Source organism: Nannobrachium achirus (genome assembly GCF_963921795.1).
Source record: "Nannobrachium achirus genome assembly, chromosome: 24".
Lineage (NCBI taxonomy): Eukaryota > Metazoa > Chordata > Actinopteri > Myctophiformes > Myctophidae > Nannobrachium > Nannobrachium achirus.
Genome location: NC_137831.1, coordinates 17,785,896 through 17,803,591, shown reverse-complemented (window position 1 = coordinate 17,803,591; position 17,696 = coordinate 17,785,896). Strand labels below are relative to the sequence as shown.

General features: G+C 41.4%; 1 protein-coding gene across 1 annotated transcript in view; it reads left to right on the top strand.

Annotated features, from left to right (window-relative positions):
• The first annotated feature begins 9,064 nt into the window (after positions 1 to 9,064).
• LOC308280022 (uncharacterized protein) overlaps positions 9,065 to 17,696 on the top strand; it is a 12,021-nt gene continuing 3,389 nt past the window's right edge. Inside the window, exons 1-2 of the mRNA XM_080720277.1 lie at positions 9,065 to 9,283; positions 17,334 to 17,624. Coding sequence (XP_080576403.1) covers positions 9,208 to 9,283; positions 17,334 to 17,624 — 367 coding nt within the window. The 5' untranslated portion in view covers positions 9,065 to 9,207. The remainder of the gene's footprint in view (positions 9,284 to 17,333; positions 17,625 to 17,696) is intronic.

Below are 17,696 nucleotides of genomic sequence, written 5' to 3'. Positions count from 1 at the left end.
GAAAGGCCCTTTTGCCAACCCCACCTAGGGTGTGGGCACTGATGACGCGGAGGAGGGAACACGCCCCCAGCACCCACAGTGTCCCGCGGCGGGAATCGAACCCAGGACCTTCTAGCTGTGAGGCGACAGCACTACTGACTGCGAATGACTAGCTCAACATGATCTACCCATCCAAAATGTTTTAGCTGAGGGCCTGAGGGGGGGCATTGGAATAGCAGCACTGGCGTTACGTTTTAGACAAACACACTTACTGTAAGGGGGAAATAAATGGGAAATACTGGGGGAAATGTCTTCATCCCATTCTGTATGGAAGTGCTAGGTTTTGGGGTTCTTTGCTACTGACTCTTGAACAAAGTATTGCATTGGAGGTTTGCCTACTTTAGAAGCCATGAAGGGAGCTGGCAGGCCCTTCTTGATGTCATATTGACATATTCTTTTTATATTTTAATTATATATTTTTAGAGGCATGTCATGTGGTCTACCTGCACACCCTTGGTGATCTACTGGTAGATCACGATCTACCTTTTGGGCACCCCTGCTATATGGGGTGCTATTTCAAATGGCTATCCCTCAGGTCTGCATGGTAGGACCAAGTGCCGTACCTGGGGCGATAGAGCTATTGCTTTTGCTGCCCCAGCCCCTGTGGAATGCACTCCCCAAAACTCAGAGAAGCTCCCACCCTCCAAACCTTCCAAACCGCTCTTAAAACTCACCTCTTCAGTAAGGCTTTCCCCAGCTAACTCCATGCACCCGCCCCTCTTTTCTCATCATTACACTGCTTTTATAACTTTTATTCCTTAGTCTTTAATATCCCTTTCTTAGTGTTTTCTCGCTAATGAAGTTGGTTTTCTCTTGTTGTTTTCTCATGCCCCAATAGTCTTCAGGTACTTAGAAAAGCACTACATACATTTGAGATACTATTATGATTATTTATTATAACTCAGTGACAACTACTCTGGCCAGTGTAATATAGGACTAGATTTGATATGATAATATAATAGGCCCTAATAATTAAGTATTGTATGTAAAAGAACATTCTACCGTATAACAATTGGAAAGCAGTTGGTGGAAACGGCAAGACAGTGCTCCCTCCAAACAACAACTGTAGTAGGCTACAGAATGTCCTACAAAGTACACCTTCTAGAAACCCAGATGGTAATAATTATTAGAGAAAATGCACAGTAAGCACTAAAACATAAATGGAAACCTACCTAGATGGCAAACACCTTGTAAAAACTAGACAGCAGTTTTTAATTTGGACCATTTTTCTATATCCCTTTGTATACATTTGAATCTAGGCCAGTGAAGGCTACTTTTCTGTAAATGGCAGTCTTGGCAGATGCTTGTGACTATAGTCCTGTCTTGCATTATCTGGAATGTGTGTCACATCAACACTTTCACTGTAGCGCCATTTGTGGTCCCAGTGGATGGCAATTGCCATTCCCTATTTAATTTCAAATTCAGTTATTTTATGTACTGTATTTTATCTACCTTTTATATATATAGTAGCCCATATATTTTTGAGTAGCGCTACTTGTCTCAGTACACACTCATCTATCTACAGTGCATCCACATCCATCTATATCACGTCACGTGTAGATGGATATACGTATATAATAGCTTATGGGTGTATAGTCTAATAATGCTGTGCACATGCTCTTGTTTTCTCTCTTTTTTACTTTACAACTTACTACTTTACTTTTTACTTTTACTTTACTATTATTACAATTATTGCTTCAGTTCAGACATTGCTACACCGTCTCATTATAGACAAAAAAAAAATCTAAAATGTTCAATGCCCCCCTCAAAAATAGCCTATAGTCTATTTACAAGCTTGTGATGTGTTGAAATGTGATGCATCTAGACCAGGGGTTTTCAAAGTGGGTGACGGGGCACCCTGGGGTGCCGCGACGGCAGTCCAGGGGTGCCGCGAGATCATTTGATAATATTTGGAATTTATTTATAAAAAAAATATTTAGTATCATTTTAAACTTGAAGTACAAAGTTATTCTCAGTCAGTTCTAACCAAATGGCTATTATCTGAACGTTTTCCTTGCAACATAATCACTAAAATATCATCACTGTCGGGCAGAAACCTTGTATCTCCAAGTTTCAAATGTGTACGTCTTTTGGTAAAGCAAAGCCCTGCTTCATCATACAAGACTGTCGCACAAAACTAGTGAAAACAGCCGATCTACAAGCACACAACGCCTCGCGATGTGTGCTTGTAGATCAGCGGTTTTCACTAATTTAGTACATTTTGTAGATGATAAATACAAAATAAACGGTTTTGGACATACAAGGTTTCCACCCGATAACGACGATAAGCTATAATTATAAGGTGCTGGGAGTGAAAATTATAATGTTGGGGTGCCTCGGATTAAAAAAAATATTTATGGGGCGCCCTGAGACAAAAAGGTTTGGGAACCCCTGATCTAGACTAGAGCTTGTAGATTTCTTAAGTGGTAGCCTAATTCTTTTGCCAGCCTCTTGTTCTGAAATGACTCCTCTGTAAACAACAAATATATAAATAACATGATTTATTTTATGGGTCATTGCAAGGTAAATACATACAATGAATAAATGTGTCCTTTATAAATACAGCAAACAATCTTCAAACTATACAGTTTTTAGGTTTCCATGACAAAGATGCTGATGATGACGACGACGACGACGACGACGAAGGTGAACTTTGTTTCCATCTCTGTTCGCGGTGACAGTCTTTCCCGGACGGCTTTCCCGCCCCTTCTGCATCCAAGAAGCGTAACGTCAGCGAGGAAAACACTGCGTTCCACTCACATGACAGCAGCCACTCCATGTCCTCCTCCCTGTTGAGATGCGAAGCTAGCTGCCTCTCCTTGTCACCAGACCTGTTGGAGAATGGCGACATAATATTCACTTACTTGAACCTGTCCAGAAACAGCAATGGCAGAGATGACAGAAAACTAGTGAAAATAGCCTTTCTACAAGTAAAGTACACAACCTTGTGTATTTTCACTAGTTTTGTGTGACAGTCTTGTCTGATGAAGCAGGACTTTACTTTACGTAAATGCAGACACATTTGAAACTTTACAAGCTTTCTCCCTGACAGTGATGATTTGTTGCTACCGGTATACTACTAACTACTATATACTATAGTATACTATATAACTATACTACTACCTATAGGCTACAGCAGTGGTTCTCAACCTTTTCAGGCCACGACCCCCAAAATAATCATATTTTAACTGGGGACCCCCTCCACCCTGACGAGCACTAAGAGTTGAGGCATTGCATTTTATATATCACGGTCCTATTGTGAAAATAGCAGATCTAAATGCTCACGTTGTGAGGCGCTGTGAGCATCTAGATCTTATATTTTCACAATTTCTGCCTCTAATATTTGACAATTTGACAATGTTTCATTTGTCATTTCAGAGGTATTAAAAGTCCTTAAATTGTCACTTTAGAAAATGTGCTATACTTAAACGTTATGTTGGTTTGTTTACTGTTGAGTGAGAAAAGAACATATTAAGCTAATCATCTGGGGACCCCACAAAATAATGTGGGGACCCCCCTGGGGGGACCCCACAGGTTGAGAACCACTGGGCTACAGTACCTTGGTGTAGGCTGGTTGTGTGTGAAGGCTGAGGACGGTGGTGTGTCTAGATGGTCAAACTCAGGATCAGGACCACTTATCATCGTCTCCTGGTAAGAGGTAATCCACAGCACAGCTTCACACAGCATCACTATAGGCTACCTATAGGCAAAGGAGCAGGGCGTCACAAGGGACTGAGTTACTAGGGCCCAATGTGGAGGGGCCCTAGTAACTTTAGCTATTGAAAAATAGCAGATGTAGGTGCCGCGCTGCGAGCTTGTAGATCTGCTATTTTTTAAAAGTCGTGAAAATGTGTGAAAATCTCTGAATATATATGTATGCATTTGTAACTCAAATGTTGCTTTTGGGGGGTCCCTGGAACTAAATATTTTGAGATGGGGGTCCGTGGCCAAATACATATCATCTTGGACTTGGGGGTCCTTGACATGAAAAAGTTTGAGCACCACTGACATGGAAACATAGGTTTCTTGCACACATTTTCACAGTTTTTCAAAAATAGCAGATATACAAGCTCAGCACTCGGTGCCGCGCTGTGAGCTTGTATATCTGCTATTTTTCAATGGTTAACATTCATGGGGGCCCCGCAGTGAATCCTTGTACCCAGGGCCCAGAATTTGGCGTGACGCCCCTGAAAGGAGATCAATACATCAATACATGATGAATGATTTTATATGGATGCATTTAATAATCTATACTCTATCATTTCAGTTGAATAACATTTACTTGTACCGTAACAACTTAAATTGTATGGTTGACCGGGATCAACACTAGGCCGCCTAGCATGCAGGTCTGCGCCTTTTCCCCTCTACAACAACTATCCTCACCGTAAATAGCTAATTTAAAGCTCACAACGCATCACTTTGTTGTGAGTGTAGATCTGCTATTTTTGCAGAATGTTTAACCCAGAATAAGGACACCATAGCTGGCTCAAGTGGTTAACAACTACAGTATAACATTGTTGAAGCAAAAATACATTTACAGGCTATTTCAAAGCACTTTTCACCTCTACAGTAGTTCACTCTAAAAACTTGAGATAGCACACCAAGCAGTAATGAGCCCTAATTAGCTTTCTCTTACAAAATGTTTAGGCATAGCGCTCTCCCTTACCTCTTCTTTCCAGTCAGATAAATGTTTCTTCTTGTGCTGTCTGGATGCACACCTGGCACTGTGTCTGTTCAAGAGTGTTGTTGCTGTCAGAGTTCTCCCTCCTACAAACTACGAGAAACGTTAGTGATGAACTCAACCATAATGATTAACATTGATGACATCATGCCTTAACAATGGATGTCTTGACAAAGGAGTATAGTTCACCCCCAAAAAGGATGTATTTTTTTCCTCCTATGGATTACTCACATCATGGAGACTTGAGTTCAATAGTATTTTTGTATTTGTCGCATATAAGACAAAAATGTTATTATTGTAAATTTACCAATGGGGGTACATTTATTTTGCGTCATTTATTTTTGATTTGACACATTGCGAGAGACAGTCTCTCTCTCTCTCTCTCTCTCTATTTTCTCATTACAAGCTTCAATCAAAACTGCTGCATTACTTTTGTCAAGTTACAGTCAAATGTATGAGGTGTTCTTCACGTTTGAGTCTCACGTAAAAACAATAAGGGCACATAAAACAATAGTCCACTACACAGGGCAATATAAAATGTTGACTTGTAGGGATATTTAATGTAGATAACCGAAAGGCCAATACTTCATAAAACAATAAAATATGATATTAGGATCAGACTCAAAGTGGGCATTGTTGCAACCGAAGGGCCCAGAGTTTATGGTACTTTTCAGTCTGTGTTGTTATTATACCGGTACTTTGTCAAAGAAATGAGCCATTTCTGTATTATGTTAGTGTTCTTATCATTCAGCCAAGAGAACATATTGAATGGTCTGGTACTTTCTAGCGCCAAAGTTTTTTCAACCAAAACATTCTTTAGTGTACAGACAAAGAATATAAGATAAGATAATATCAGACGAGATTAACTGGAAATGGCCATGCCACCTTCTTGGAACCTGGGACTACTGTAATGAGTCTAATTGCTGCTTGCAGCTTTATGCCACAGGGTATTTTTTACACGAGGACGAATTTCCCTGAGGCCGCTAGTTTTCACCACTGATACGGCCATATTGACACACAGAGACGCGTTTTTATGACCCAATCCAACGCTTTTTTAAAATTCGGGTCTGGAAGTGGATTAATGCGTTTGCGTATCGTTTTCGCAGCTGTGAAAATAAAGAAAACGACCAATACGGGAGAATACGATGACGTCTGTCATAGAACCCCCTCTCCCTCCCCCCGCCTCTACCCGAATGCATGGGAGAGGAACGGTGTGTTTGTCTGTCAGTGTGTCACAGTGCATGTCTGTTTAGTCCGTCCATGCATATATGAATGCGGTCTGTGGTCTACTGGTTGATTTAGTCAAGATTGACAATAAAACCCAACACAAAGTATGCTACTTCACCTACTTGTCGTTAATGGAGACACCCGTGGTAGACCTCAATGACAAGAATGTCACAGATTGCATGTGTCACATGGTTTGTGGAGTTGTCACATTGTGTTTGTCATCTCTATAAACTGTATAAAGTACTTTGTTCAGTCTATTGGTGGAGGCATGGCCTGCAGTTAAGCCCTTTGCACACAGGCGCGTTTAACCGCACGGATAAAACGGACAATATAATTTTTTTAAAATAAAACAATGATTCTCTATGACCTCATGCACACCGGCTCCGAATTAGCCGTGCGACGAGTGGCTGCCGCCGTGCGTTTTTTTTCTCGATCGAAACCAGTTCGATTCGTGCGTCTTGTCGCATGCGGTAAAAAACTCATCACTCCTTTTATGACTCCTTTTTGGATCCGCAGCGCCGATTCCGCACAGCCTTGCACACCAAATCCAATGCGTTTTATTCATGCCGCAAACGAAAAAAACGCAACTGTCCTGTGTGCAAAGGGCTTTAGGCTAAGGGTAATAAACTTAAGTGAACCCTCACAAAAGTGTTTGCATCCACCTTTTACTTTGTTATTTTTAAGGCTATTAAATCACCTCAAGCTTAGTAAGCCTTGCAGAGCCATGAGGCCCATAGGGCAGGGGTCTATCTCTTGTTTCTGTATAGCGTGAGGCAGCTTGCTGTGCGAGGACACCTTCTGGACATGACGCTATAGGGCCAGGGTCTTCAACAGGGGGTCCAGGACCCATAGGGGGTCCTCAGAGTTACTATAGGCCAGGGGGTCCTCCAAAACTTTGTGTGATAGAAACTTTGTTTCTCCTTTTTTTTTATATTAACCACAAGCGTTTTTTATATTAACCCTAGCGTCCATATTCTGAGAACTTTAGCCAAAAATACAAAGTCAACTACAGTACAAGGATAAAGACAACAAGAAGGCTTTAGGGCTTGTTTAAATTGGATCCCTTTTTTTAAACCCATACTAGTCGTACTGTAATAGCTACTTTAGGAATTTAAACTTTTCCTGTTGAATCCCTATATAGCCAAAAGCTGAACAATGTCCCCTCATAATGTTTTAATAAGTCCCTAAGAGTGAATGAGATGGGCCTGGTCTGACTCATTTCACTTAACAAAAAGCTTCTGCTATAAGCCTACTCTAAAATGTGGAACGCCCTATCGAAGGCCTTAGTTAAAGGAGTGTAAAAAGTCCAAAGTATAGGATACTTAAAGTCCCATTTCACAAGTTTTCAAACGGCTACAATTTTAAAAAATCCTTTGAAAATAGCCTAACTACAGGACTGAAGTGGTTAATGGATGCTTTGTAATAATAATCATAATCTACCGGTAGGAATAAAATAGCATATTCAATCAATCATTCAAAGTACAGACAGTAGCCTACTATTTATTTGTTTGAAAAGTACAACAATGATTAATGTTTATTTTGTAATTTCACTGGATCCATATGACGTTTATTTCGATTTACATTGCCATTATTGTACTCTTTATTGTAATGTAGTGTCCAAGACAGAATTATATAAGCTTTTATTTTGGTCATAACTCTAAATGACACCTGTGATTTGTTCGATTCACCTTACATCATGTAGCCGTGTTGTATTCTAAATGGTAGTATAGCCTAATAATAATTTTGGCAACATCTGGATTATTCTGCTCCAAATGTTGAACAACTGCGACCCCTGGTGGCACAAACCCGTCTGTACCACAGAGTGTGTAGCCCCCATAGACTGTAGCCCCTCACTGCAGAACGACGGCCCGCTCCTCCCCCTTCTGCACAATGCAGTGAGGGTCGGATACTTGTACAGCTAGCTCATATGTCTACTGTTCTGAGTGGGACAGTTTGTGACTTATGTCTTTCTTGTCATCCAGACCTAGGCCTACTGAGACTGGGGGAGAACTAGGCCTAAATGAGACTGCCGTGGCATAGATGTTCATTGCAAACAAAGAATGCAAAATATTCAATCAGTCGTCTTCAAAACTTTTTGATTCAGTTGGATTATTATATTATTATTTTTTTTCCTTCTGTGTGCCAGAGATGACAAGAATGTTAAGAATTATGCAAAAGTAGGCTTAACGTTCCAAAAAATTGCAGAAGGGTTCTCAGATTGCCAAAACATTGAATCCTATGGGGTTATGTGGGGTGACAATCTGACAAACTGAAACTGAAATCCACTCTGATGTAGCTAGTTAGTACTTGCCCTATGGTACTTGCTCCAGCAAGAGCCGCTGATACAAACGACCTACGGCCTGGTCGCGACTTAGGCCACGACTTGGAGGTCGTAGGTCCCGGTTCTGGAGGTTTTGCGCGATCTCGGTCGTAATTCAGCGACCTGGGAAGTCCGCGATCGAAACTCTACGCTTGCTAAGGGAAGGGACGCGAGTTTAGAAACTCTACGCTTGCTAAGGGAAGGAGCGCCGCGATCGAAACTCTACGCTTGCTAAGGGAAGGGACGCGAGTTTAGAAACTCTACGCTTGCTAAGGGAAGGAGCGCTCGTTTTCAACAGCGTCGGCAGGTTAGCTACTCAGTGTCGGCAGGTTAGGGTTAGGGTTAGGGTTAGGGTTAGGGTTAGGGTTAGAGTTGGGGTTAGGGTTAAGGTTAGGGTTAGAGTTAGAGTTGGGGTTAGGGTTAAGGATAGGTTTTGGTGCACCTCGCGCGGTCCAAGTGACTACAATGGAGCGCTTCCTACCTCCGGTTCAGCCAATCACAAGCTTCAAAAGGTTGAATAGCGCTGCTGCTCTAGAATATTCTGCAAAAAGACGGCCCGGGGACGACCGAGGTGGCGCAACCACGGCCGGGGGTCGCGAAACTAGACCGGCCGCGACCTAACAAGTATGTACCGCGAACTACGACCTCCAGAACCGGGACCTACGACCTCCAGGTCGTGGCCTAGGTCGCGACCAGGCCGTAGGTCGTTCGTATCAGCGGCTGTCTCTCACTTGCTCCAGCCATAGAGTATAAAAGGCTCCAGCGCGCAGTCCGCGCAGCAGCAGCAGAGGGGCTGTCTGTCTCTTATCTGATACAATAACGGAAAAAGAAATATCCCGGCCCGCCATTAACTGGGTGGTGCGTGTGTGGCTGTGTAACTTTTGTTGTGTGTTATAGCTTATATTATTATGATTAGCTTAGTTTAATATCGGTCGTCAACATGAAATTGAAGGCTCGTCTCCCCAGAATGTCGTGGTTCGTCTGTCTGTTGGCAGCAGCGGGACTATTGGCATCGGGTAGGTGAAGTCACTTTTAAATTGACCACGGGAACCAGGCGTTTACTTTGAAACGGACACACCAGACTCCTGTCTGTCTTAACCTCGGGTTGAAAACCAACAAAACATCTTTATGATGTAGGCTACTACTTAAGTTTGTTTATTAATATAATATTATGATCGTCATATCTTTATTATGGTAAAATGTTTCTCTGTAAACTTGACTCCCACACTGAACAGAGAATGACATTATGCCTTAATGCATATCATTTAGAACAGAAGACGTATAGACGTTTCCCATGTCTCTATATTCTCACAATGAGGTTATTGTTCAAAACCACCATCAGCATGCAGCATTGCAGCTGGTAGCCTACTATTCAAACACCATCAGCCCCACCCATAGCAGTCTGGTATTGATAAAATAAAAAACAAGACTGCACTCTGACGAGGAGCGGTCTTGCGCCTTTTCTTAAGTGTGTCTACTAGCATAGGTGGTTTCATAAAATGTTTTTAATTATTTTTTATAGTTTAAATACAAAATTTTAATTAAAAAATAAATGAGAGACAATCAAATATCATATATATATATATATATATATATATATATATATATATACTATTATTATATACTATTATTAATATATATTATCATATTATATATACTATCATATAATACACTATATGATATCATGTGTAGCAGATGAAAAAACAGGAAACTGAATACTGAAAGCAGTTCTTGCGCCTCGCTTTGCTGACTGGCGCAAGTAATAACTCGGTGTCAGCCGTTTAATATTTTATCAAGACTGATTGAAATATATTATTTGTAAACAACAACACCTTCTTATTCCCATATGAGATACAATAATCCATCACACAGAAATAAGACAGGAGAGTGATCAGAGTGAGAATGGAATGTTTACTATGGAGAGAGAGTATTCAAGACAAAGGTACAACAGAATAATCAATGGTTCGTGCTCTCTCTGACAAATTATGTTTTGACATGAGTATAAGTATGGTCATTTCATCAGTCAGTGGATGACGTTTCAACAGTTAATAGGATATGTTTCTTGTCCACACATCACAAGACTAAGAGTCCATATACAGGGTTCCTGGGGGGAGAGGTGTCCTTGCTGGTGTCTAGATGACACCAAATGTTCCAGGCCGAGCCTTAGAATACCAAAACAATTCTCATTGTTTTCGGAACAGGCTCCATGGCAGTAGATAAGGTCTGATTTCTACCAGACGGAGACCTTGTGGGTACTGTAGTGTACATGACCTTATATGACACAGTCACTGTGCCATCAATATGTATTGATAAAAAGATGATATGAACCATAACAAAATACCTATCAATATCCACCGGCTGGTAAATATTGATCTTTTTATCAAATAGATCAACAAAAGAAAACAAAATAGGCAAACAGTGGGATGAAAGATGGTTAGGGTTAGGGTTAAAACATTTCTTCAAAAGGAACTGTAATTATCGTTAGAGTTAGAGTTGACATGAAAAGCATGACATTAATGACAAAATGTTTACACATAAATGAAATAACCCCTTGTAATCAGATTGATAAGTCACAAGATTAGTTGATCAGTCTTCCCCTGCAACCTGTTCAAAAGAAAACAAGGTGTAACAACACAAATAGAAGAATATAAGACAGAATAAAAATTAAAAAGGGGTCCATAAGTCCTTGATATGATGAGGGCCAAGGATCGAGTTGAGGTCTTGTTGGAGATGGGCCGGAGATGGGTTGTAGATGGGCGGAGACGGGTCGGAGATGGGTTGTAGATGGGCGGAGACGGGTCGGAGATGAGCGGAGACGGGTCGGAGAGTGGAAGTGGGGTTCTTTAGGTGGGGTTCAGACAGCTCCTATTAGGGTGACCATATTCTGAAAATCCAAAAAGAGGACACTCTACCCGGCATATATATATATATATATATAATATATATATATATATATATATATATATAGTTTTTCCCTCAATTTTTTTTCTATTTCTAGTTTACCGCTCAATTATGCCCTATACCACTAATAGCCTATTATGTATTCAATTTTGAGGGGGTTCCAATTGGACCCTTTACAAATCTATTAATAGGCTAAAGATCCACTGATAAAGTATGCCTTTTGGCTCCTGTATGAACGTTCAGCTTTGTAATTAAATAAAAGAGAGGTAGCCCACTATTCAAACCGCCGTATCTTCTGCTTTACAGGGTTGTAGAAAAGATTCTGTCAATTTAGTTAGCAGAAGAGCTCTCACCTCGCACAGACTGTCTTGTAAGCTACTTTGCAGTGTTATGGGCTTGAAGCAGAACTTTTATTTGTAAATGCCTAAATGGACACAGAAGACTACCAGCTTTGCTGACAGAACGCTCTGCTTCTCAATGTTGGTCACTCGCACTGTTTGTGCATTTCATCAGTGATTGAAAGCCGCGGTCGTCGCGAGCACCTTCGCCTCGCCGATACGCATCCGTAGAGCCGTCTCCCGTCATTTTTAGACCAGGATTGAGGGAGTAGCAGGCAAGATTCCTTCACCACAGTTGCTGAGGGAGTGAGCATTAATAGCGTTTGCAGTTCGTTTGGCTCTGCGCTGCGCGATCTGCTGCAGAGCTCTGCTCTGCCTCCAGTGCCTCTGATCTGAAAGCGAGACAGGCTGAGGGAGGGAGGTATCGCTCGCAGCGCAGGCAGGGAGTAGTATGAATAATACACGTTCCGGGGTTAGCGCCTCTCACAGTGTGTTTCCAAACGAACCATTGAACGTGCATTGTAAATGTCCGTGCTTAAACCGTGATATGCGCGAAACCCCGGACATTTGAAGGAATTTATAAAACCCCCCCGGACCGGCCGGACAGCCCCCTAAAAGAGGACATGTCCGGGCAAAAGAGGACGTATGGTCACCCTAGCTCCTATGGACAGAAGCTTGCGGCAGTTCACTAATATCGGTACAATGGATTCTTCAGTCATAATTATAGCGGCATAATTCTTCGACAGTGCGATTTCAGAATACTCACAGGCCCGGGAGGCTGCAATAGCCCCCCGCTGTGATGATGGCGCGTTCGCACTGCCCTCTGGCCTCTGGTGGTTCCTTGGCTCCGCCTGGCGTCCATCGGGCCTAGAGGATGACAGTGCTTGGCGGCAGGTCACTTGTATTTCAACAATTTACAATCATAATTTCTCCACCTAAATGTTTTTCTTCACAGTGCATTTCCGTTACCCACCGACAACCAGAGCATAGCTCTGGTCCTGCGGTTGATTGGCTCGTGCACTGGTGGCCCATCGTCTGTTGGTGGTGCCCCTTTTCACTCTCCGCCCTCTGTATTTTTGTCTCCGCTGTGGTGTTGTCATGGTTAGCCCTTATAGGTGTTGAGTGGCTGTAAGCCATTCTGATAGTCTGTTTGTGTTGGGCAGAAGGATTAATGCACACAACACAAACATACAAAACATACAAGTTTTAAAATCAAAAGTTTCAAAATCAAAATTAAACGTTAAACAATGAAAATCAAAGCATAAGCATACAGTAAAATTCAAAAGCATATTCCAAACAATCAAGCATATTCCCCCCTCTTGACACAAGGTGTGGCAAAAATGATGTTGATGTTTGGGGCTAAATGGATAAAATGATAAAAAATAAAAATACATTTTCAAACCACAGATTTATAATCTGTTCACAGTTCATCAATTATTTACAAAACTTTCAAAACAAATAAAAAATGACTTAGAATCATAAGATAGTTACATCTTCAGTCAGTGTCAAATCTTTCTTAGTAGGCCTACCAGTAAGAGGACCTTGGCTTAATCAGCCGTCCTGCTCAGGAATGGGATGACATGACATGACATTGAAGGTTGTTATGGCAACTAAGGAGATAGAGGACTATGGGTATCGGAGTTCTCTTCTAAAATGTTATTGTTAATTCCTTCCAGACTGGAAGGAAAACAAGATACTGTAGCCACCTGGAGTGGTAGAAAAGTAACAAAGTATCTTTACTCAAATAAGGAAATCTCAGAATCAAGTCAAAACAGAGTGAGACTCAAATGTCAATAAGGCAAGGGAAAATAACCAGACGTTCACACACACACACACACACACAACCAGCTTCAGTCACGCATCCACATACACGCACATACACGCACACGCACATGTGCACGCACGCAGAGACAGAATGGGAGAAGAAGGGGAGTGAAGAAGATAAGGGTCAATCGCGCACATCAACATGCATACGTGCACGCACTCATCAGTCCACGTGCACACCCTCCACATACTCAATCATGAAACACAAGTCTAAATTTGGAATGAGTCATTTTTAGTCTTAACATTTATAACAGTTTAAATTACTTTAGACGTCTATAATTTAGGGCGAGTTAGTCTAGTGTTAACATTATATTTTAAAAGGTAATTTAACCTTAATCAAAGACATTTTAAAAGCTTAATAAAAAGGCTTAATTATCAAATATTTAACAGAACAGAAATGGTCAATAGAACGGTCTTAAGAGGTCCACAAAAACATAGTAGAGTGGGAGAGTTTAAGTTCAGTGAATCGATACAGTGACATTAACAATAAACAACCCACCGATCTGAATCAGCAGATAGCTAGTCTACCTATTCATACAGAGGTATGTTCAACAAAAACTGACAGTTCCCGAGCTGCGCTTGGGAATCAAGACAAGCTATAACCACAAACTGACTAAGGAGCACTCGTTTTAATCAGGCTGGCTAGAAAGCTCACGCCCTAGGTTAAAGCCACACAAAACAACAAGCCGATTTAACAAACGCATGCTTGTATAGTAAACAAAACACAAAACTGTACCGGGAATAAGTAAGTAAGTAAAAAAACAGACAAACTGAGAAATAGATTTAGAAAGTTAAGGTGTAGAAAACCACCTCGGAACTTCAAAGACTTAAAAAGAATAACACAACCGATTTAATGACCAATCTGTAACAGAACTGTAGATAAAAAGTAATTTATAAGGCAAACCGGAACGCCGAAACAGTTCAACGGAATTTGGAATGTTGAAAAAACATTATTTAGGACGCATGTAGGGGCCTCATGGACAAGGTTAAATCATGGAAACAGCAGATCTACAATGATTAATTCGTAGTGAAAACAATTAAGATTTATAACAACTTAATCAAGTTTTGGTCTCTTTTTGGTCATTTTCTGGGCCATATTAACCTAGCCTGACGGTGTGTGAGTTTGAAAGGAAGAGCTGGGTTAGGCTTTGGGCACTGGGTCAAGCAATGACCGATTTCTCCACAGCTCCAGCAAACAGGGGTGCGAGGTGTATTACCTGGGTGGTGTCCTGGTTGTCTCTGCTGTCGGCTTCCCCCGGATCCCAATTTGAGTGACAGATCATGTGGTGGATGTAATGTGACGTGACCGTCTGGGGTCAATACAGCCTGTATTTTAGGCAAGGGTTTTGGTTCGGCAACTTTGCCATCATAATATCTGGCCAGATCTGTAATGTCCTGGGGAGTTTTATTTTTCCACAACGGATCATGCATAATGATGGCTTGTTTCAAATGAGGCCTAAGGACATCAACTAACAATTGATTAAACACGTTGGCATAGCTGCTTTGTCCTCGGGTCATGCCAGAATGGCGGTCGAATTGGGTGGTATAACGCTGTATGAAATCGGAGACATCTTCGCCTTCCTTCTGTTTAAGGCTAGTGATTAAGGATATATCAACCTTATCTTTCATGAGCTCTTTAGCGTTATTTATCATCAACTTTACTGCGGCTTGATGTTCATCATTTCTAACCTCATGTGCCGGGTTCGTACCATCCGCAGGCACGAGATCCATACACGGGTATGGGAGACCGTCTTCCTGTGTCAATTCAGCACCTCGGGATATTTGATAACTCACAGCTTTGGGACAACACCTTGTGATTAATTCTCTGACTTCCCTGGTGTTGAGCCTTTGTTCTATTATTTCGGCCTCTATTGATTTTTCCCACTGATCAGGCTTACTCTGGATATCAGGTAAGGTTTTTGCTGTATTATCAATGTCAACTGGATACCACTTACGATAACTATACGTAACTCCATCCCCTGTCGGATAGGCTATCATGGGAGCGAGTAGTGTTGTTTCCTTAACATCAAGTGTGTGTTTTGGTTTCTCACGTGTGGCATGGTGGGGAGAAAGGAGTCCTGGGGGTCCACCGACAGCAGGTTCAATCGGGTCCACACCTTGAGAAAGTGGAGAAGGGGTCATTTTAGTTCTGTCAAATAACACCTCATCATCATAATCACTTTCAAGAAGTGATTTATCAATTTTGTTAATAGGTCCCTGTCTGAGGGGACGTCCAGTGCGTGGCATGGGTCTGTTTTTGAAATCCACTGAGTGGGATGTCTGAGGCGGGGAATGAGAATTCCCCATAATGTCAGCAGTAAATATAAAGGATTAATAAAAAGGTTTTAAAAGTAATTACAAATGTTATAATTTAAAATAATTATTTAATGAATGGTGTCTCTAGGCCTACTGTAATTTCCCTATGTTGGCACAGACAATATGATAGGATGTGTCCGGGCAATTTATGTGTTTAATCTTACTGAAGTGAAGGTAAAATAGACAATGAGCGATACTAAAACATTATTTAGCCTTGTCCAACTCCCTGAAATATCAAAAATTGAAACAATAATTCAAACTGAGAAGCGACTCGTTGCGTAGATAACTGAAGAAAACAATATACTTATCTTAAAATAATATTCCGGTCACCGATGGTGCATAAAGATCCGTCCTCGGACCGTGGAGCATGCAATCAGAAAACCATGTGTCCAGCGGTCCAGTGGCGGATGTCCAAGCAGGGAATGTTAAATAAATTGTACTGTTGTCAAAATAATAACCTTGTCTGAAAACACAGTAAACTTCCAAACTCACAGCTGGTTCTTTGATACGTATTGTAACACCGACCCACCGTGGGGGAGAAAAAGTGCCTCCTCACCCGGACAGTCAACGTTACATTAGTATGCGGCGACGTAGGACCATTTTGATGAATATATTATTATTAAACAACAACACCTTCTTATTCCCATATGAGATACAATAATCCATCACACAGAAATAAGACAGGAGAGTGATCAGAGTGAGAATGGAATGTTTTACTATGGAGAGAGAGTATTCAAGACAAAGGTACAACAGAATAATCAATGGTTCGTGCTCTCTCTGACAAATTATGTTTTGACATGAGTATAAGTATGGTCATTTCATCAGTCAGTGGATGACGTTTCAACAGTTAATAGGATATGTTTCTTGTCCACACATCACAAGACTAAGAGTCCATATACAGGGTTCCTGGGGGGAGAGGTGTCCTTGCTGGTGTCTAGATGACACCAAATGTTCCAGGCCGAGCCTTAGAATACCAAAACAATTCTCATTGTTTTCGGAACAGGCTCCATGGCAGTAGATAAGGTCTGATTTCTACCAGACGGAGACCTTGTGGGTACTGTAGTGTACATGACCTTATATGACACAGTCACTGTGCCATCAATATGTATTGATAAAAAGATGATATGAACCATAACAAAATACCTATCAAAGACCCAGCAGACCTTTGAGAGGAATAAAAGGCTAAATATGCCAAACACTTAATGGAGAATAACACTAATGTTCACTGAAATAGGCTAAGTTCTTACGCTGCTGGGGGCCGATGAAATGACCCCTGGACGGTGTGACTATTTGCATGACCGACCCCTTAGGCACGTGTGGTGCGGATTGGAGCAACACTGTGCCTGTGGCCCTCAGGGGCCCTAACGTGGCCTGTGGTGTGACTATTGTCATCATGGCAGACACCTGAACAGTGTTTTGTTACAGATTGGAGCAACAGTGTGCCTTGCAAGTCCGTGTTTGAGGCTTTACATGACAGATCTAACATTTCATATGGTTTTATATGCTGAAATGAATATGACACATATTTCACTCCTGATGTATGCATGGTTTTGTCTTTAAAGTTATGTCTATGCTATATAGTTCTATGCTTTATTTTTGTTTTGGTTTCGCGTCAGTCGGTTTAGATTTTTGCTTCTAAAATGTTCATTCTACTATATCTCTGACTGAAATCATTTTCTCCACACAGCCCAACAAGATGAGATATCCGTACCACTGGAAGGAAACCTTGAATTGCTTCCAGAAACAGGCTCTGTTCCCATCACTGGCATCCTGTGGAAACATGGCCCCAATAAGGTGGCCGAATGGGATCAGGGCTTTGGTCCTGATGTTGATTACTATGGGACATATAGAGGCCGCACAGAACTGAATAAACAAACTGGAAAGTTGAAAATCAAAAATGTGAACGAAGACGACAGTGGAGAATATTCTGTGGACGTAAACGGTCGAGTGCAGAGCAAGACTTACAAGGTTGTGACCAGTAAGTATACAGTATATGCCTTGCCCTTTGAAAAAATAATGTTTTGATTCTGTGTTGTGATTATTTCTTTCT